The 23,250-nt window shown below is 43.0% G+C and overlaps 1 protein-coding gene across 2 annotated transcripts in view; it reads left to right on the forward strand.

Annotated features, from left to right (window-relative positions):
* SENP1 (SUMO specific peptidase 1) overlaps positions 1 to 4,075 on the forward strand; it is a 163,777-nt gene extending 159,702 nt beyond the window's left edge. For both annotated transcript variants that reach the window (XM_069230872.1, XM_069230873.1), the window contains exon 18: positions 2,881 to 4,075. In XM_069230872.1, coding sequence (XP_069086973.1) covers positions 2,881 to 2,943 — 63 coding nt within the window. In that variant the 3' untranslated portion in view covers positions 2,944 to 4,075. The remainder of the gene's footprint in view (positions 1 to 2,880) is intronic.
* Positions 4,076 to 23,250: the final 19,175 nt, after the last annotated feature.

Genomic DNA, 23,250 nt, shown 5'->3' on the forward strand with positions numbered 1-23,250 from the left:
GCTCATCTGCGGAGATCAGGGGTTCCAGTCTTCCCTATCATGATGACTGGCTGTTGAAGGCGGGCTCGCCCCAGGCTGTTGTCTCCCACCTCTAGTTCACAGCAAACCTCCTGCATGCGCTGGGTTACACTATAAACATGCAGAAGTCATACCTGACTCCTTCTCAGATGCTCCCTTTCATCAGAGCTGTTCTGGACATGGTGCAGTTTTTTGCTTATCCTCCTGAGTGTCGAGTCCGGGATAGTCAGGCTATGATACCAATGTTATACCTTCTGTCCTGGATTTCGGTGAGAGTGACTCTGAGGCTGTTTGGGACTCATGGCCTCCTGGATCATGATGGTGACACATGGCAAATGCGAGCTCTGCTGTGGGACCTGAAGTTTCAGTGGGCGCAGCATCAGGGTAATCTCTCCGACATGGTCCAGACCTCAGAGGGAATTGCTAAAGATCTGCCGTGGTGGCTAACAAACCACAATTGGGTCAGAGGCAGACCCCTCTCCCTTCCACAACCAGATCTGACAGTAGTGACGGATGTGTCACTCCTGGGATGTGGCAGCCATCTGGGAGAGGTGGAGATCAGAGGCATCAGGTTTCCAGCGGAATCCAGACTCCACATCAACCTGCGGGAGGGCTGAGTGATCCGACTGGCATTGAAAGCCTTTCTACCCACCATTAAGGGAAGACCAGTGCAGGTGTTCACAGACAACATCACTGCCATGTGGCACTGCAACAAAAAGGGTGGAGTACGGTTGTGGATCCTTTGTCAAGAGACTCTGCGTCGCTGGACATGACTGGAACAACAGGGCATATCCCTGATGGTTCAACACCTGGCGGGCTCTCTGAGCGCCAGAGTAGATTAACTCAGCCAAAGATACCTAGCGGATCACAAATGGCATCTCCACCCAGAGGTGGCGCAGGGTCTCTTTAAGCAGTGGGGAGAGCCTTGGTTAGATCTGTTCGCCTCTGCAGAGAACACACAGTCATTTGTTTTGCACGCCAGAGTTTCCTCTCGCTCAGAGATGCTTCTCATCTCGAGTGGAACTTAGGCCTCCTGAGTGCCTTTCCACCCATACCACTTGTGCCCAGTTTTCTCAAGAAGATCAGAAACGACCAGGCCCAAAACATCCTTGTGGCTCCGGACTGGGCACAGAGAGTCTGATGTCCCGAGCGACTGAGAATGGCTGTCGATCCTCCGATCAGGTTCCCCCTTTGGGAGGCAGTCCCAGCAGCAGGGGAGGGCTCTACACCCAAACCTGTCCACTCTCTGCCTTCTTGCCTGGAAATGGAGTTGACAGCTTTTGGCCTTCCTCTTGAAGTTTGCAACATCATCTTGGCAGCCAGGCATAACTCCAAGACCGTATACGCCTGCCGTTGGAATAAATTTGTGGCATGGAGTGCATAAAAATCTGTTGATCCTCTTTCTGCCCCTCTTTCTTAGGTTTTACTCTTCATTATTTCCCTTACCGAGCAGGGCTTTCCTCAGGGCACTCTTAAGGGTTATTTATCTGCCATATATGCCTTCTTGCAGTTGCCTGATCGACCATCTTTGTTCAAGGCCTGTATTGTACGTAGGTTTCTCAAAGGTCTTACTCAACTCTTCCCCATTCAATATGCCCGAGTGGGACCTTAATTTGGTTCAAACTTTTTCGATATGTGCTCCTTTCGAGCCTCTCCACAATTGTCCCCTCAGGCTTCTCACATTGAAAACAGTCTTCCTTGTAGCAATGTCATCTCTATGTATCATGACAAATTGGTGCTTCACACAAGGGCCTCTTTTCTGCCAAAAGTGGTTTCACCTTTTCTTGTAGTTCAGTCACCCAGCTCACTTTTTACACAGCCCCACATCCTTCTAAGGAAGAGGAGAGACTCCAAAAAGATTGTTGGTGTTCTACCTTGACCTTACCCACGAGTTCTGGGTGGACGACAAACTCTATGTGGGTGCGAAGAAAGGTAGGGCGGTACACAAGTGAACCATCTCTTTTGGGCGGTACTCTGGGTCCAAGACCTGCTACATACTGGCCAAGAAGCAACCTCCTGATGGTTTGTGCGCTCATTTCACCTGAGCTAAAGCTGCGACCACTATGTTAGCATGCAGATTTCCGGTCCCAGACATCTGCCGGGCATGTCAAACAAGTTACTAACGCCTTATCTAGTAAAGAATATATCTAGCCACAGATTCCTTAATGACCCACCCATCCATACTTCCCACTCTGCAAACGGATTTCTAGGGATAGGAATGACCCTTTCAGGGCCATAGTTTGACACATGAGCGGTCAGTTTTCTTCATGGCTCTGCGCTTCTGGCATGGAAAGTTGTGAAAAGAAACTGACACCAGCATGCCTATATAGGGACCGCAACATCACTTTCGGCACAGTCACTGACTGACGCGGAGCTGATGGGCGCCACATACCGGTGCGCAAGGGTACTGCTCACGATCAATCTCTCGGATCCAGTCTGAAGCCTGGGGAGAATTCAAAGGTAAGGAATCTGCGGCTTGATATAGTCTCAAACAGATAAGGCATTACTAAAGGTAAGTATACTTGTTCTTTACCTCTTCTTGTAATGTCACTGTGCCCCTGAGGAAACCTTTGGGAGTGGATGAATTTTGTAGTACAACCTTTTTGTGACAGTCATACACTGCTGAGTTAAAATAATAATACTTTCAGACTTTAATTATATGGGTTTATTATTTCTGTTTTTCTCTGTGGTGCCTAGCAGAGAATGGTAGACATCTAGGATATATAGTGTAGAAAGTGGAACATAATTTTGACTTGACAACAAGTTTATCTTACTTGAATTCAATCGGTTTATGTTATATTTATGTTAATAACTGCATGCTGTGCTTTCTGCTATAGTAATTTTTGTGTTTTATTATTTTAGCAACATATGCCCTACTTTCGAAAGAGGATGGTGTGGGAGATTCTTCATCAAAAACTACTTTGATTTCCCTGGACCCCTCAAAAGCAAGCTTTCATTAATGACTCATAAGGCTTTTATCAGCTGGAAATACAAAACAGTTGTGTAAATGACAACAGGAAAAAAGGATCCTGTGCATTACTGTAGATAAGAAAAGTGAAAGACATTGCGCTTATTTGAACATTTATGTATTTTGAACTTAAACATGGAGGCTGGACCAAGGAGTATTTAAGACTTTCGAGTGAAACCCTTTTATCTTTTTTTTTTTTTACTATATTGAACATACATTGAAGACAAAGCATTGTGTTTTACCATTTGTGCTTAAGAATGATCACCCAGTTTCAGTTCACGAACACATCCCGGGAGTCTGAACTGGATAAAAACTACATAGGAACTAGATGTTATGAGTGCATTTCGTCTGCAGCCGGAACACAACCATAAGAAAAAAATCTGTTGTGAGAGAATATTGAAAACTGGAAAGTACTGAGCCATAACCCAGAACGTGCTGATCTATTTACAGTAGCTGTGGGATACGAACCAGCCTAGAAACATTTTATGTGCCAGACTGTAAATCATTGAGGAAATAACACATTTAAGATCCTTTTTTTATTACAAGACAATTTTGTCCGCATGTAGTTGTGATCACTTTAATGTGCCTATTAAATGACAAGTTAAACAAGTTTGTGTTCTGATAGACGAAAAAAGTTGCACTTCTTTTAAGATATTGATGATAACTTGAAGCTAAGGCCGAACTCTGAATCCATTATGGACTTGTGTTTTAGGATGTGGGCCTTTGTGAGCAGAAGCCAGCACTGTTTTCATCTCCGCACTCAACCACCATAAAATAAGACATTTTTATTTTGTAACCGTGAAGAATCTAAAAGTAATTTATACGTTTCTGAGAAGCAAACTATAGTTTTATACAATACCTGGTTGTATGTGGCATTTTCACAGATTGCAGTTTGATTTCTACTCTATTTGTATTTTTGGAGAATTTTTAATGCATCTTTGAAACCAACTGTATGATAATATTGTATTAATGTACATTTTTCTAAATGAAGCCTACCACACTGTATATTTCATGAAGCATATTTTGTTACATAGGTGTAGGAATCCAGTTTATGCCAATATTTTTCAATTAAAGGTTTGAAGTAATTGGTGTAGTAGTCTTATAACATTGTTTTTGAGTGTTGCTGAATGTAGCATTACTGTTGGTGTCGGGTTCAGACATCTCAACCTCACAATTTATAATTTTGCTAAAAATTAATAGGTTGGTGTAAGCACTTAATCAGTGAAATCTTAGACATATGTTACATCACAGTTAGGAAATGTGCTAAGAATGCAAAGCAAAATAGTAAATTCCTGTTAAGATTGTTTGATCAGGCCAAAAAATAAGCCAGGGCAACACTTTCTCATGAGCAGGGTGAAACTGCTTACTCTGCAAAAATGTCAGTGTATTAAGAATACAGTACTTTTCATGCTCCTAATCTTGATTGATAGTCATAAGCACTGAAAAGATTTGGTTAGCCACATTTTGTTTATATTGTTTATATTTCTTTAAACAAAAAAGAAGGCAATCATAATTTAAAAAGATCATTTTAGCACTATAACTGACAAGAAAACATCTATTTCAAGGCTTTTTAAAAGAAAAGTAAATGGCTCAATGCAGCTAGTTAAGTTTTTCTCTGTTGTACATTTAAGCCTTTCAAAAATCATTCTACTCAATATTTTAGAAGAGGATGTGTTTCCCATGATTGATGACAGGGCATGTTTTTGGTTTAACAAAAATGGCATCTCTTTTTGTGAAATATCCCTTGTGGCAGAACAGAAAATAGGAAGAGAATGATGCACATTACCTAACTTTTTTAGATTATCGCCTCCTAAACAGTGCTCACCCTGAGTGAACCCCCCAGAAGAACTCTGCAGATGGACTTAAAATCCAGCTCTCTGGCCAGCCGGGAGATAGCTGTATCCAAGGGCTGCTTCATAAAAGGTTACCTGGTTTGGACCACAATCTGAGGACTCCTTTACATGGGAGATCTGTAAAAATATCTCAAGAGACTCCTGTTCAACATTGGCATCAAAGACTAGCATAGATGCAGCATATTATCTATTGACTGACAGTTTATCATCTGTGTCATTCAGTTGAAAAGCACTTGAACCCTTTCGGTATGGAAAGTTCCACTGACATTGAGGCCTTTCGATGTCAAACCATCTGACCTCAATGTTTAGTCCTCTCCTTCGCCTATCTACAGAATGGATTTGAAATCTCAAGACCAGAATGCTTCCAACTTCACCTCTTATTCTGAGTAGTCTACTGAACACTGTCCAGCCAGAAAGGTTCACCACTGGTCGAGATTCCTGACTCTCCTTCTTCATATCAGCAGCCTTCCCCAGAGCTTAGAACATCCCTGTGTCTGCAGCATCTACATTTACATTATCACTGATTACGCCATTAAGCCCTGGACAACACCAGTCCCTGTTACTCCATTGAGGATTAGTCAAAGGTGTTCCACAACTAGATTACTCCTACCAGATCACATTCTTGATGTCATCCAAGACGTCCTTCTTGTCACTCTTTATACTACAGGTGATCTTATACCTAATAGACCTCATATTTAGGGGACCACTATGGCTATATGTTTTTTGTCAAGCATAAGAAGATAATCTTAAAACATTGACAGAATCTCTTCTGCCTAGGATTCAGCATATTGCTCAAAATCAATGCATGTCGAGGTCTTGCTCAGTGGAATATCCTGACTTAATATTGTGTTATCTACCACACCTACAGGAATGTCAGGTACTTTTGAAATGATCATTACCACTCTTCATCTTCACCTCTGCAGCTCCTTGTAGCAGGCCTTCTGGAACCAGCATTGGTACTCATCTTAGCTCTTGCTTTTGGAAATGCTGCACCTTCACAACACCAGAAGAAATTTTGATTTCACACTTCTTATGAATTGGCTGTTGTTAGAAATGGGGTCTCTAGTTGGCAGTGGTTTGCACCCTGTCCAAGTAGGAAGCCTCTCTCTAGACAGGGTAAGGTCGTCACACGGCTAAGATAACCCTTGCTTCACCCCCTTGTTAGCTTAGCTCAAGCAGTTAGGCTTATCTCAGAGGCATTGTGTAAAGTATATGTACACACACACATTAACAAAGTAAAAACACCACAAAAGTACTCCACACCAGTTTGGAAAAATAGCCAATATTTATCTGAGTAAAGCAAGACCAAACCGACAACAATCCAACCTACACAAGTAAAGATAAATAATTTTCAAAGATTAAATGTAGTATAGCTCTTAAAAACACAATAACTCCAACTGGGGCTATCAAAGTGGCTTAAGGCATCGCTGTAGCCGGTGCGGTGTCGGTTCCTTACTGCCACCAGGAAGGTGAGGCATTGGTTCCTTACTGCTAGGCAGGGGAGGTGAGGCAAGGCATTGGCTCCTTATGGTTGCAGAGGAGGTGATGCGGAGTTCGCGGCAAAGTGGCGGTTCCTTAAGAGAAGACGGGGTCAATTAATCCAGCAGGTCAAGACGCGAGGAGTCGACTTCACAGTGTTGCGATCACACCATGGGGCCACAGGTGCTGCAGCGGAATCTGGTGCCACGAACGTTGGTGATACAGCACTCTGAACTCTCACTGTGATGGGACTTCAAAGGTGCTGTGGTGGTGTTGGGCTTGCATTGTAAGTCATAGTTGTGGCGCTCAGCAGGGACCATGGCTCTGGTGCAGGCAGCGGTGCTGGTTCCGAAGTCGTTCTGGAAGGCGATGCTCTAGTTTCTTCCTTGTTGCACCAGAACTCACTCCCAAGGGCCCAGGAACTGGATTTGGCACCACTTGGCAAGTCAGGACTCTCAGCAAGATAGCCCTGGCACTGGCGGGTGAAGTATTTGATGTTCCTGAGATTTCTTAACAGGAGGCAAGCTCAGTTCAAGCCCTTGGAGAACCTTTGGAAGCAGGTTGTAGAAAGCCACGTCCAGTCCTTTCACTCCCAGGACAGAAGCAGCAAGCAGCAGACCAGCACAACAAAGCAGCAGGCAGAGTGGCAGTCCCTCCTTCAGCACCAGCTCTTCTTTCTGGCAGAATTTCCTCAGTCCAGAAGGATTCTAACTATGTGGTGTCAGAGGTCCAGCACGTATACACATTTCTGTTTTTGAAGTAGGCATACTTTAAAAAGAAGTTTTTGTAGTGCACAAGACCCTGTCTTTCCCTGTCCTGGCCCCAGACTCACTCCACGGGGTTGGAGATTGCTTTGTGTGAGGACAGACACAGACCTATTCTGGTGCAAGTGTCAGCTCCTCCCACCACTGTAGATCAGGAAGAGCCATCAGGCTGGTGGTGGGCCATCAGATTAAGCAGGTCACACCTCCGCTCCCTATGTGTGACTATCTAGAGTGAATGCACAAACAGCCCAACTGTCAGGCAGAGGCACAGAATGGTTAAGAAAGAAAATGCCCACTTTCTAAAAGTGTCATTTTCAAACATACAATTAAAAAAAACAACTTCACCAAAAGGTGTATTTTTGAATTGTGAGTTCAGAGACTCCAAATTCCATATCTCTATCTGCTTCCAATGGGAAATTACACACAAAAGATATTTCAAGGCAATCCTCACGTTACCCTAAAGGAGAGAGAGGCCTTGCAATAGTCAAAAACGAGTTTAGCAGTATTTCACTAACTGGACATGTAAGGCACACCAGTACCTGTCCTACCTTTTAAATACATTGCAATCTGCCCATCAGGCCTGCTTTAGGGATGACTTACATGTAGTTAAAAGGAAGGTTTGGGCCTGGCAAGTGGGTGCACTTGCCAGGTCGAAATGGCAGTTTAAAACAGCACATACAGACACTGCAGTGGCAGGTCTGAGATATGTTTACAGGGTTACTTATGTGGGTGGCATAATCAGTGCTGCAGGCCCACTAGTAGCATTTGATTTATAGGCCCTGAGCACACATAGTGCACTTTACTAGGGACCTCTAGTAAATCAAATATGCCAATCATGGACACACCAATCACATATACAATTTAGACAGGGAGCACTTGTACTTTAGCACTGTTCAGCAGTGGTAGAGTGCCCAGTGTCCTAAAGCCAGCAAAAACTAAATTCAGCATTGAATCAAAAACGAGAGGTCAGAACCAAAAAGACAGGGAAAACCATGCCAAAAGCAGACAGGTCTAACAGCTGTGAAGCTCGCTTTCAGATTTAGCTTAACAGCCTGTAACCCAGAAGTGCAGCACAAGATATCCTCAGCCTTTCATTCTCCAACAACAGAGTTTAGTACTCAAGCCAACAAACAAATGCAGATAATGAAATCTGAAATGGAGCGTTTGAAAGCAAGGGCCTTAGAATAATAAAATCCTAGTAGATGCAACACTAGAGGTCTTGTGATTGTCACTACTCTCAGCAGGGTTCGGATCCCTCAGTGGCCTCATTCTCATTAACACCTGCAGAGTTACACACAGCAGTAGCAGGTTCTTCCAAGAAGCGGGAGAGATGACCAGTGACCTTAAGTGGCTGCTGGAAAACCTCCCAGTGGGATCAAGCATTTACTTGTTCTTTCTGATGCTTCTGTTTTCTGCTCTGCTGCACCAGTAGAGGGGAAGCATTGCCATGCATCTAGAAAGGTGGCAAAAGACAGATGGGTGCTGAATATTGTTCAGTATCCTGATTCTTTCAGGTTTGAGATGCCTCCACCAGTGATATCTTTTAGAAGTCTACAAAATACCGTCTTTTTAGATTCCAGCAGGATGCCTACATCTGTCTTCAAAAGCAAGTCTTGGAGAGGTTAACATCTTTTGAAATAAGTTATTGCTGTTACTTTGTTTTGAAAGAAAGCACCCAAACAAGTATTAATTTGAATACTTGCCTTAAAAAATATTGCACAAATGGATAAAAATGTGTTTTTCTGGCTGTGGACCTTTGATTTGATCTACTCCTGCTCTTCCAAAATTAAGGCGTGTCTCATAGACCTGTATGACTTTTAGTTTCATGTTCATAATTGCTTAAAAATCAGTGAACACACTTAGTTTCTAATTGGCGACAATCACTACCAGTACAAGGTTCTACTGTTTGGTCTCAAATTAGCTCTGTGATCTCCTCCAAATGCAAAGCTGTGGTGGCTGCACTCTAGAGAAAGGAATAGATATTTGGTGACACAGCTTGCGAGAACTGGTTCATTAAAGTATTGTATTCAGTTGAAGCTCTTTAGCACAATCAAGTGACAATTTACTCTTAGTTGTATGGCTCTCTGTCAGGCCTAGACAACATTACCTCACTTCAGTCTACAAACTGCTTAAAGGTGATACAGGTCACTTACGGTGAGACGCTTGTTTTCTGTCAATCCAAAATGATGTAATCTTCAGAAGTCACACCAACCATTGATCATATTCCATCCCTGCTGTCATATTTCTGACGTGAGAAGCTCATCTCTACATAAGACCACATAATCAAGGCTCAAACAGCAAGAAAAGCTCACTTTTACGCTGGCTACAAGCCAATCCTTTCCCTCAGAGTGCTAATCAGAGACCTTTTTGCAGTGAGCTCACTTTAATCAAGATATTCCCACAAAACATTTGCAACAGACTTCACCCTAATGAAATGGAAGGGCATGTGGATAAACTTCAATGTCTCGGAAGATATTTAGCTACAAAAACTTTCTATTGCTCAGTGCAGTCCATCTTGCTCTCAAATGCTTCCTTCCAGTGTTCAAACCAAACTCTCTACTTGTTCATTTGAACAGTACACTACAACAAGGAATTCAACAAACATGGTGGCACAAGATCTAGAGCCCCGATATGGAAATGTGTAATCCATGTATTTGCAAATCATCGATGTTCACATTCTAAGTGTTCTAATTGCAAATTCATAATTGGGTCTGAAAGACACAAGGCTACACAATGTCTTAGGGATTTCCACATATGGACCTGTTCTTAGATGCCGAAAATGCACAAACCTCCCCTCCAGATAGTACCAGAAATGAATGAAAGGAAATTTCCTTTTAATTTACTGCCCATTGGCATTCCTCTACAAGTTTCCACCAATATCCCTAGTGCCATGTACCACCATCAAACTCTAAAACTACAAAACCATGTTGGTCTTCCTAGCTCTATGGTGGCTATAACAGAAGTGAGTGATTTCCTTTACCTAGCAGTACAATTGCAAATGTGGTTACTTTGCTGACTGGATTCCCTTTGCATTTGGGGTAGGGATCCTGTCACAGGCTTCCATGACTGAAGACAACAAAAGCCAAGAATCCATCATGCAGGGCTTCATATGTTTTCAAGAAGAGAATTTGTATGGGATGCAATCAAAACTCCACCCCACCAATGGGCGAGAACTAGTTATTGCTTATATTGTATGCGTATCCATCTCAAAGATGTAGGGCTCTTGTTTTGAGGTACACCTTACAGCCATTACTGCTGTTAGTAACTTCTTCAGAGTCTATTTGTTTCAGAGTCCTTTTGATCATTGACTTTCTTGAGGGCAAGGAATCTGAGAACCTTCAACTTCCTGGGAAGTCCATGTAGAACTCCTTCTCGATTCTCTTGGGTCCTCCATTTGAGCCCATCTAAGAATAGCTTTTGTTACAAGATCTGACTTGGAATGCTGATTTCCTCATAGCTATCACCCCTGCACACAGGTTTGGTGAGAATCAAGCTCTGGTCCCATAAACAGTTTTGCATAGGATCAAGATAGTCATGAAGGGACACCCAGAATTTATTCCTAGTATAGATTCACACTATCATATTAGTCCACTTCCCTTGCTGAATCTTTTTTCTAGAACCCATCTTGTCCGGCAGAAGGGCCCTTCAAACTCTGTTAGGGATAGTGTTGAAATTTTATATAAACAAAATTAAAGAAGTAGAATGACCAAACATTTACTTGTTAAGTAGTGGCACTTCCAAATGAGTATCTCTATTTTTTGTGCTTTCAGCCTCCTTCCAGTTAGTGACAGAATTGGATGTGAAATCAATGCTGGATCCAAGAAAGCTAAACATTTTTGAAAAGTAGATAAAATTCTGAATTCAGCAAGGTGTAATTTGTGTAGATCCTACAAGTTTTTCCTGCAGAAAATAACAGCTAAAACAAACAAAATATTGAAATTGAGGTGAAAAAACCCAGTCATTTTTCTCCACGTTTTACTCTGTAACTTTTTCTTGCGATGGCAGATTTTTTAAAGCAATATACTGTTACGTCTGCTGGACCTTTCTGGTTGTGGGGATATATAGGGCTTGTAGGTTCATCAAGAACCCTAGGTACCCAGAGCCAATGAGCTGCACCTTGCATTGGGTTTTCATTCTGTACCGGGTAACAGACATTCATTTGCTGAAATATAAAGAGTGCAAAATAGGAATCAGGAAAACCTTTGTATTTCCAAAATGGACACAAGATAAGGTGTTGAAAAGCAGTGGTTATTTGTACATCTGTGCATTCCGGGGTACCCATACTAGCATGTGAATTACAGGGCGTTTCTCAAATAGATGTCTTTTTTTTACTTACTGTCTTACATTTGGAAGGAACAAATGTAGAGAAAGACAAGGGGCAATAACACTTGTTTTGCTATTCTGTGTTCCCCCAGGTCTCCCGATAAAAATGGTACCTCACTTGCGTGGGTAGGCCTAATGCTCGCGACAGGAAACGCAACATGGACACAGCACATTTTTACATTAAAATCTGATGTGTTTTTTGCAAAGTCCCTAGCTGTAGATTTCAGCCTCTATCTCAGCCGGCACCTAGGGAAACCTACTAAACCTGTGCATTTTTAAAAGTAGACACCTTGGGGAATCAAAGTTGGGTGACTTGTGGGGCTCTCACCAGGTTCTGTTACCCAGAACCCTGTGCAAACCTCAAAATTTGGCAAAAAATAAAAACTTTTTCCTCACATTTCGGTGGCAGAAAGTTCTGGAATCTGAGAGGAGCCACACATTTTCTTCCACCCAGCGTTGCCCCAAGCCTCCTGATAAAAATTGTATCTCACTTGTGTGGGTGGCCCAGGTGCCTGCGACAGAAAAAGGCCCAAAACCTGTAGAGATTGGGGGGATAGCACAGCGAGTTGATAAGCACATATTTTTCTTTTATACATAGTTAGGCTGACTCTGCTTTGGGGACCCACACAAGTGAGGTATCATTTTACTTGGGAGACTGAGGGGAATGCTGGGTGGTAGGAAATGTGTGTCGGAGCGGTGATCCTACAAAGAAAAGTGAGGAAAATATGCTTTTTTTAAAGCACATTTTGGGTTTGCAGAAGGGAATGGGTAAGAAAATGTTGGGGGATCCACGCAGGCCACACCTCCTTGGACTCCTTGGGGTGTCTAGTTTAATAAAATGTCAGGGTTCGGTAGGTTTCCCTAGATGAAGGCCGCACCCAAGACCAAAAAACATAGGTGCCTCCCCCTCCAAACACAGGTAGTTTTGACTTAGATCATTTTGATGTGTCCACATACTTCTGTGATGTTCCAAACACTAAAATTGTGAAAAGAAACACACTTAGGTTATGTTAAAAAGACCCCTCACCCACCAACCAAGTTGGTAGCATGCTTCGTCATCGGGGTCCCAACTGAGACACCTAGCGTGTCACGGGTGTGCTGCGACTCCTGATTACAGCGGAGCAGGTTTTGTCATTTTTACCACACATACTTTTTGGATTTGGCACGAGGGTGAGTGATGGTTCAGTAGATCAAATTTTATTAGCAAGAGTTTTTACAGAAGTGAAATGCACCGTTAATAACTGAAAGGCCAACACACTGAACCAATGACTTGCAGCTCGTGAGCTGTAAAGCCGCGTCAAGGCACCAACTGCTTTTCAGTCCATTCACACACCTTTCATACATGACATGCACAAGACCATTCACACCACCAGCCGCGGGCCCAACACTTGCATCAACAGATGGTGCCATTCAAGGGCCCATCACTATCATACGCCCAAATGCCTGATACAGCAATCACACCAGCTGATGGGAGTGTGTGGACTGGCGTTTGGCTGGCAGCGCCAGCCAAATGCCATGCCACGCACAGCACCAGCCTAGCTCCCCTCTACACACACACACCACCAGCCAAGCACCCATGCAGACCGGCATCACGTTTTTGTTTTTAAACAACAAAGAAACCATTAATTATATATAAGTACAAAACTACAAACACAAAAGCTCTAACTGAATACATGATAGTAATGCCAACCGTGAAACGGAACATATGAAAATATAAAACAGCAGTTTACGCTCACCGTATTTCCCAATAATTCTGTGTGTGGTAGCTCCCGACACACAACCCAGGCTTTGAAGGACAATCAGGGCAGTACATCCTAGTCTCTTTCCTGATACCTCTTTGAGCACAGACTCTACATCTCTTAGCAGGAAAGTCTTTTTTGGCCGTGGGAGGAATGTGCTCCGCAAAGTAACGATCATTCAGTCTAGCCACATCCTCCACCGCTGCTTCTCTAGGAACTCTTGCCTGTTCCAGCACAACAAGACTCACTATGATAGACTCCTGAAATTTCACAAATGTCATCCTTGACTCTGGAGAACTATTCTTGAGCACAACAAAAGTATTAAAAGTTGCCAAGTGGAACAGGTGAACTGCTAATTTCTTATACCAAACGTAAGCCTTACAAGCAGCAGTGTAAGGTCCCAACCTCTGATCTACTATATCAACACCACCCATGTGCTTATTGTAGTCTAAAATGCACACAGGTTTGCGCACTTCAGCAACTTGACGCCAAACAGCCACAGGTGAAGTACTCTCATCATGGATGGTAGTTAGCATGTACACATCCCTTCTGTCTACAAATTTCAGAGCTAGCAGCTCATCATTCCGCAAGGCACTGCACTATCCCTTCTCAAGTTTTTTTTGTAGACAAGCTCTCTTGGATAGCCTTTCCGATTAGAGCGGATTGTGCCACAAGCAACAGTGTCCACTCTGAACAATTCCTTGAATAACTGAACTCCAGTGTAGAAGTTATCTACATATAAATGGTGACCTTTGTTAAACAGTCGTCTACCAAGTTCCCACACAATTTTCACACTAACTACAAAAGTGAGCGGACAACCAGTGGGGTCAATACTGGAATCCCTACCAGTGTAGACCCGGAAATTATAAACACGTCCTGTACTACTTTCCAACAGCATATACAATTTAATTCCATACTGGGCCCTCTTGCTAGGAATGTCCTGCCTAAAAACCAAACAACCCTTCAACAGGACCAAAGACTCATCTACAGATATTTATTTGCCTGGAACATAGATCTCTGAAAACTGATCTACAAAATGATCAAGGACATGTCTAATCTCAAAAAGACGATCAGAATCAGGGTGATCTCGTGGCAAGGCTAAAGCATTATCAACAAAATGCAACATCCGAAGAAGAAGCTCCTGATTGCAGGAAATATAGCAGTTGCCATCAAGGGACTAGTAGACCAATATGAAGACAGTGATGACTTCCTTATCAAAAAAGTTAAACCCAAGAACTTTTTCAACTCTTCCAGATTTGTGGGAATCCACCGGCTAGCTCTAGAGTGTGACCTAAGTCTGGCAGCGTTGTCCCTCAAATACTGCTCTGCATACAAATTAGTATGCTCAACAATCTCTTCCAAAAATACATCGTCCATAAACAACTCAAAGAAGTTGACAGGCAAAAAGTTTTCTGTATTTACTCTACACTCTGGGAAACAAGTAAAGGCAGGCTACTGTGGCTGCTTCATGTTTGGTGCAACCCAGGTGTCAGGTCTTCCAATGGGAAGCCTTTCAGCCGCTAGCTGCTGCACCATTGGCACATCAGTGTTCTCTTCTAAAACAGGCACTTCATCGTCACCGAGAGTGGCTTCATCATCAGATGATTCCTCTCTGACAGCAAATTCACTTCCAGAATCTTGCACTTCCTCCTCTGCCTCAGATGCAGAGTCAGGCTCATATTCATGGTCGGAAGACCACTCAAAAATCACACCAACAACCTGCTGAGTGGTCACCCTACGGCTAGCCATGATCCTTCCTTCAAAAAGTAACTGGACAAATGCACCACCAACAACCAGCACTGTGTAAGATAAGTAATAAACGAAGTGTAGCTTTATCACTAAGAGTTATAGACTCAAAAACTATACCGCTCACTTGCCTGAAAAAGCTAGACTCACCAGCAACTACTCTGCACAGCCACAGCAATCACCAATGATATCCTACTAAAAAGAAAAAAGAAAAGCAAATTTGACATAAGACAACACAAATATCATTGTGCATAAATTTAAGGACAATTTCACACACAATCCTGCATTAAGTACACCATCTACAAACATGTCATTCATGCATAACAACAATACTCCTTTGGAGTAAATGTATTTACTTACCTAAAACATGCAACTACGCAAACTGCAGGACAACCACTGCCAAAACCGCAACAAGCCACAGCAAAGGAAGCAAAAGCTTTGAACTAGAACAAAAAGGAGAAATAAACAAATGCAAATACTTCGCCAGTTGACCAACACACTGCCACCAAACATTTATATATTTTCCCTGGTGTCTAGTGTTCCCTGCCGCCCTTGGGGGCAGATGGGCCTAAAAAAAATAGGCCCATCTGCCCCCAAGGGGGGCAGAAATTGCATAGAATATATTACCCCCTTTGGGGGGGTGACCCTTGCCCAAGGGGCCGCCCCCACACAAAGCACCCACACACACGATCCCTGGTGCTAAGTGGCCCTAAAAAAAATAGGCCGATCTGGCCAATCTGCCCTCGGGGGGGGGGGCAGAACTACCCAACAGTGCTTTGCCCCCTTTGGAGGGGGCGACCCTTGCCAAAGGGGGCGCCCCCCCTCCAACACAGAAAAAAACAAAGGAAAGGAAAAAAAATCCCTGGCGTCTTTATGGCTTCTGGGGCAGAAGGGCCTGAAAAAAAATAGGCCAATCTGCCCCCAAGGGGGGCAGAAATGGCATAGAATGTATTGCCCCCTTTGGGGGGATGACCCTTGCCCAAGGGCCCACCCCCCCACACAAAACACACACACACACACACATGATCTCTGGTGCTAAGTGGCTTCTGCCCACCCCCCTCTGCCTTGGGGGCAGATGGACCTAAAAAAATAGGCCGATCATGGTGCTTTTTGCCCCTTGGTGGTGACCCTTGCCCAAGCGGCCGCCCCCCCAACACAAACAAAACACACACAAAAACAATCCCTGGTTTCAAGAGGCTCCTACCCCCCTTGGTGGCAGATCAGCCTAAAAATAAAAGGCTGATCTGGGCCCAAGGGGGGCAGAAACGGCGATAAATATATTGGCCCCACAAGGGGAGCGACCCTTGACCAAGGGGTCGCTCCCCCACACTATACATACACACGCACACACACATACACAAATCCCCAGTGTCCAGTGGGCATTCCTGCTGAAAGAGACATTGAGGGAAAACCCTTTCCTTTCCCCAGATGCCTCTTTATTCACTAATCCCCCCCTCCGCCCAGAGGAAAAACTTACCTCCTTTCTCGAAGGCGTGCTGGAAGCAAATGGCTTCCAGCGCGTCTGGCACTGTCTGATGATGTCAGCGCACGATCGTGCGCTGATGTCATTGGGGGGGTGGGGAGTTCGAGGGTGGAAGGGGAAGTGATTCCCCTTCCAACCCTTACCTGGGAGGGGGGTGAGGGGGCGTCCCTCGGGGCTAGCGCTAGCGCTTTCCCAAGGGCCGGTACCAGGACGTAATGGTTACGTCCGTGGCGCTGCAGCCACGGACGTAACCATTACATCCTTGGCGAGGAAGGGGTTAAAGAGGCAGGGACGTGGGGGATGATAGGGACGAGGGGCAGTGCACTGTACTGTGCACTCCCTTCAGTGCGCATGAGTGTTTGGCCGGCTGTCTCGGACCGGCCAAACGCACAAGCTAACTGTGCTCTCTCCAACCCGGCACAGTGTTGCCAGGCTGGTGAGAGCAGGCACAGGCTCCCAGTCTGCCTGGGAGCGCACCAGCTGGGCTCTCCAGCCAATCCTAACGCTTCTCTGAGCAGCGTCAGGATTGGCCGCAGGGCAGGCTGGGAGCCTGTGCCCGCCTGCAGTGACCAGGAAATAAGAGAGAAGTGTCATGGCTGCGGAGCAGATACTTTTTTATTTATTTATTTTATTAATGAAATGTTTTTGTCCCCGCCTCCTGTCCCCTCCCCGTCCCCTGTCCACCCCTCCCCCGTCCACAGTGCGCTGCCCTACTGCTATGCCGCACAGTGAGCACCGACTGGTGTAGGTGTGTCATAACAATGCCTTCCCAGGTAGATAGTGTCTTGCATCATGCCATGTCAATAGAAGATTACCCAGAAAGCAGCCACCTGGAGGTCTGTCTGTACTTTGATTTCAACTGAGGTTTGATATCCAAATAGGTGAAGATTCCTTGATGAATCTGTTTGGGCAGGGCATAGTTTTCTCAGTTTTCTTCCACCACCTTTCAGACGATTGGCTAGCTACTTTACTCAGGGCTATAGACTATGAATGAAGATACGTTGAAGGAAATAGAAAACTTGCTGACCTTTAATCACAGGTCTCCTTCAGCAACTTCGTCATTGCAGTCATAAGCAACTCTACCTCTTTTTTGGTGGGATGAACTGCAAAATTATTACTTAGTAAGCGGGCTTTTTACACTTAGTAAGTTCTGAAACCGCTGTTATTGACAGAGCATGACCGGATACCGATAGTTGCTTGCTTCCTTAATTCCTTTGGTGCACTCACGAAATGGTTCCGTCATGCGCACGGCACTCATGTGTCGAGGACAGAACCATTCCATCCCCATCACATGTGCTTGAAATCCCTCTGCTGTCTACAGCACAGGTATTTGTTTTTTGTAAAAAGAGGTTTCCCAGCTCCAAAGGCTGTTTTTGGTTTTCAGTCCCAGCACACTGATGAAATTTCCCTGAAAACGTCTCATTTCACTTTCACTGCCTTGGCACTCAGGGGGCTCTCAGTAACCTGAGCACCAGGGCAGTTGGGAGAGGTATCATTGGAAAGAGGAGAATCTCCCCTTTCCAATGGCACCCTTCCATAATGGATCATTGCTTGGGGATTTCTTTGCATTTGCACCTTCCCAATGTAAGACTGTGTAAGAAAGGAGTATTTTTGAGAAATGCCCTCTAATTCCCATGCTGGTATGGGTACACACAAATTCAGAGATGTGCAAATAACACCCGCTTCTAAAATCCATATCTTGCCCATTTCAGAAAAATAGATTGGTTTCCTTGATACCTACTTGTCATTATTTATATTTTACCATATGAGTTGCTCTATACCCGGTACACAATGAAAAACCATTGCAAGGTGCAGCTAAGTTATTGGCTCTGGGTACCTCAGGAGAACCTACAAGCCCTATATTTCCCTGCAAGTAGAAGGGGCCAGCGGACATCACGGTATATTGCTTTCGAAAATCTGCCATAGTTAGAAAAAGTTACAGATAAAAATGTAGACACAAATGGCTGATTTTTTTCAACTCAATATCAATATTTTTTTATTCCAACTGTTATTTTCCATAGGAAAACCTTGAAGGATCTACACAAATGACCCCCTTACCAAACTCAGAATTTTGCCTTCTCTTCAGAAATGTATAGCTTTCCGGTTTCCAAGTTAAACTGTGTTGAAAAATGTGTTTTTCTGATCGAAATCTGCATGTTCCTGAAAGCTGTGAAGATGGTGATTTTAGCACCACAAACCCTTTGTTGATGCCATTTGCTGGGGAAAAATATTGACTCTTCTGCATCACTTTTTTCCCCATTTTTCTCAAAAACCTCAAACTTTAGCTATATTTTACCCATTTTCTCGGTCCCCTCCAGGGGAATCCAGAAACCCTGGGTACCTTTAGCATCCCCAAGATGTTGGAAAAAATAAACAAATTTGGTGTGGATAGCTTATGGACAAAATGTTATGGGGTCCTAAGAGTGAACTGCCCCAAATAGTCAAAAAAAGGCTTAGCACTCTAAGGAAAAAGGCCTAGCAGCAGAGGGGTTAAATGAGCAGTGTCAGTTTGCCAGTCTCCAAAGCCTGCGTTGCTTCTTGATTTGTTCATGCATGTTTCCTTTTTTTTTTTTTTATTATTAAAAAAACATGTTGTCAGTTTCATTTTACTCTTAACCTTTTAAATATTGGCTTTTTTTAAAACAACTTTACATTTGCCCGTTAGACTACAAAAGGGGTGCCAAAAATATTTTCCCTAAAAATGGCTTTTTATAGAAAATGATTTAATGAAGTATAGCTGGGGACTCTAGGCTTTGAAAGATCCTGTAACTAAAATGCTCATCTTTTACTATGCCCTTTCTCCCATAAAAGGCAACAGAAACCCTGTCCATGAATGATTGATGCCTGGAAAAGTGCTTTTTTTTTCTTTCTTTAAATCGTCTTCGATAAAATGCAATAACACCGATCTGCCACCACTAGACACACATGGCGTGAGCTAGCACGACCAGTTGAAATCAGGAGGTCGTTCATGCTGGAGAAGAGCCATTGCAGGTCAGGAATATGACTGATAACCGCTCACTGACCTCTTAGAGGTGCCTCCTACTCAGAAAAGTTAATTTTACACCAGATCGGTCTTTGCATATAAAGGTGATCTATATAAGCTTTCGACTGGTATACAATTTACAGAAGCATTCTACACTCAGTGAAACTGGCGGGTGCAGCCTTTCACATATTTGGCTGCTTCGTTTTCATTTTTTATGGCATGAGCAACAACAATCTGTTATTTGTATCTTGCTGACAATACAAAGTGATTTCCTTACAGACACTACAGTCAGTGACAATGTAAAAATGTAACCATGAAGGACCGAATTACGTAGCCGTGTTCAGTATATTACTCGGTAAGAAACGACAAATTATGGGACATTCTGCAGCGCATTATGTATCAGTATCATTTCACTTTTATATTTTATACGTTTGTGCTAGAATAATTTTATTGTTAAAATGAGCCAATTATGCAGCAGATGATGAATTGTGAGGTGATAAATCTACAGCTATTCAGAAAACTCGACAGCTCCATAATTCCAGTAGTCCTTCCTGTACTGCACTGTTTTTGACTATTATCATACGAGGCATCATAGGGTCTTTTCTATGTATTTAATGGCTCATGACATGTCTGTTTTTCGTACTTTAACACATATGTGAAGAAGATATTGAGCTATAAGCAAAAGCTATAGGCAGCCTGTTCTGTCAGTAGCTAACCAATTTCTTTGTATTTCCTTGAAGGGTATTTAATTCACTTCATGGTACAATCTACTGGGGTAATTCTGTGAGAACGGCAGTAGGAGTCCCCATGATTTTAGTAGATTTGTTTTCAGCGCCTAGTTATAAACCCATTCACTACTCTTACATCACAACGAGTACTTTGGAAATTTTGCAAAGCCAGACTGTAGATTGTGGAGTCCCCTTAAAGGCCAAAATAGATCCATCCTTTCAATTTATTTTTTGCTTCAATGTTGAATATTTTGTTTGTGTCCTTTCTCCGTCTTATGTGCTTTTCTTAATTTATTTTCTTTTTTTACTTTAGCAGCTGAAGACCGAGGTAATGGTTAAAAAAAATTGAATCATTTTAAAAGAGCCTGCACAGTGTAAGTAGGTTATTGCTCCAGCGAAGGGTGGCTCTATGACTGATGGTATATGAGTAATGTGGGAAGTGCATTGAAGTATCTTTGAACAGGCATATTGGAGCTCATCTTAGTGACTGCTTTAAAATGTCTGAGACCCACATATTACTTGTTATTCTTTCACCATCCAGACATCCATTAATCGGTTGTATGTCAGAATGGCAACTACTCTAGTGTTGTACTGCAGAGGTGTCATGGCCAAGGTGTCAACCACTGGCATATTCTGAAGATAGTTATGTGTGGGTGGGTGTGGATTTACTGTTCTTAGCTCCACATCTTCGTACCTTTACTTATATGTATAACTATATATATATATGTATATATATATATATATATATATATCCCAAACAGCAATTGTCCTGCTGTTCTCCTGACCACTTTGAATGGTGGCTCACGCTGCAGGCGCGAAAACCCGATATGACTTCTCCACAGCGGCGTTCAAGAAAAACACCAAAGCGCAAGCCCGAATGCTGCAAAAACACTAATATTTTTATTGGGCCACAATGAGGAACCCAACGCGTTTCGAGAAATGCTCCCCTTGCTCATGGGTGAAACTTATAACAAACATGCCTATAGTGAGTGTAAGCAAATTAGTGCAGTAAACAGACTATGATAACAAACGCAGAGCATACCCCGCATTCAAGGACATCAACATATCAGGATCGCAATGTTAACAACGCCACCATTAATCATTCGAGTTTTAAATAAACTCATAACATGCTCCATGATTTTTTAACACTGCGCAGACACAAAATATTGGCTAGTATTAAATCAAGTTGTTGGCAACATAATATGGAGTGGAAACAACCATGATTACCAGGAGCAAAACATCCTTGTTAATGGTATGGAAATGCAAGCATCCATCATATGTAAATGCATTCCAAAATAAGATAATGTTAAAAAAATATAGAGCTTCTAATACATGGTTGTGGCAACAAAATACAGCATTCAGTAGATGCATTGAATATTCCCTCATGGCAAATCCAAGTGGCTGCAGCATTTACAATAAGAAATAAAATGTATATGCCCTGCTTATATAGCTCAAGTGGTCCTAAAACACTCCATGTTTTTCTAAAATAACATAAAAACTAATAATTATAAGAAAAATTGAAACTTAAATGTCTGTTCTGTCTTGTAGCTGATATTCTGGCAAGTCCTTTCATTATTCATAAGACAGTGTGTCTGCACCTATGTAGAAATATTAAAACCCACATTAAAACACATTGTTCTCTACTTCACCTTACTTCCGACCAGGTTCTCAGATATATGTGTACACAGATATTACAACAAAGTATTACAAAAAAGCATACTGTTTCCAATCATATTTATCTCAACCTAGATGGACCACTAATTCCTCATCAGAGTTCAGTCCCACTGGTCCCATAGTGTTAAATTTGATAATACAATGAGATTCCAAAAGTCACAGCTCCAGGTTGTCGTTCACAACCCTAACACTTGGCAAAACTCTGTCCATAGCGATCATTTGTAAGAAAGTTGTGCTACCTGTGTGGACCTCATTGAAATGTTGTGCCACTGGATACTGCACATTGTGTGTGATGTCTCTGGTATGTTCTAATACATGTTTGCATGACTTATCTATTGTACTGCCTATGTAGTACCTATTACAAGGGCATCTCAGGCAGTAAATAAAATAATCAGAATTACACGTCCAATGCTGTTTAATGACAAACTACTTTCCAACCATGCAAACATTGATTTGTTTGATGTTCTTGCTATATTTGCAAGCCTTGAACTTCATGCAGATGAAAAAGCCCTTATTTAAAGAGTCACTTGCTTTGTTTTGTGTGCTGATCAAAGTTTTGCATAACATATCCCTAAGGGACTTTTACCTTCTAAAGGTTATCTGAGGATGTTCCCCTATTTTTTTGGCTAGGATGTCATCTGCTTGAAAAATATGCCAACTTTCTTAAAAATTAAAAACCCTTCATCAGCTAGCCTGGCTGATGAAGGGTGATACCCTGAAACCGGTTCCAGGATGCTTGTTTCTGGTCTAGGGAGGACCTGGCAGTTCGGGCTGGACTGTTCCCATGGGGAACAGGGTCAAGACTGATTTGCATATGACTGGGTCCAAACTGGAATGGCATGGTAGGCAATAAAATTGATGGATTAAACCCAGATCTGTGACTGGGGTTGAATGTTTGATTTATTCTGCATTCGGTCCATTTTCTGTTGTGTTTGCATATGTCGCCCCCTGTGGGAAGGGTATGCCCAGACATGGGTCCCGTGCTTGTTATGCCACCAGATTCAAGCTAGCTTGGCTGATGAAGGATGATACACTGAAACCGGTCCCAGGATACTTGTTTCTGGTCCAGGGAGGACCTGGCCTGGCAGTTCTGGCTGGACTGTTCCCATGCGGAACAGGGTCTAGACTGATTTGCATATGGCTGGGTCCAAACTGGAATGGCATGGCAAGCAAAAAAAAACTGATGGCGTAAACCCAGATCTGTGACTGGGGGTGAATGTTTGATCTATTATGCAATCCATCCAATATCTGTTGTTTTTGTAACTAAAGATGGGATGACTGATGACTGGTTGATGAAGGACAAGGTCTCGGTGATAGACTGATTGTGGAATACCACTATGCCGGTTACTTTTCTTGTCATACCATAACTGCCTTTAATTTGAATCATACGTACATCACTGCTATAAAGGAAACCTTTACAATACAAATTGAGTGATTTGTAGGACTACTGGAACTGGTAGGTAGGCCCCGATTAAACGATTTTTATCATGAA

The sequence above is a fragment of the Pleurodeles waltl genome, chromosome 4_2 (genome assembly GCF_031143425.1).
Source record: "Pleurodeles waltl isolate 20211129_DDA chromosome 4_2, aPleWal1.hap1.20221129, whole genome shotgun sequence".
Classification (NCBI taxonomy): domain Eukaryota; kingdom Metazoa; phylum Chordata; class Amphibia; order Caudata; family Salamandridae; genus Pleurodeles; species Pleurodeles waltl.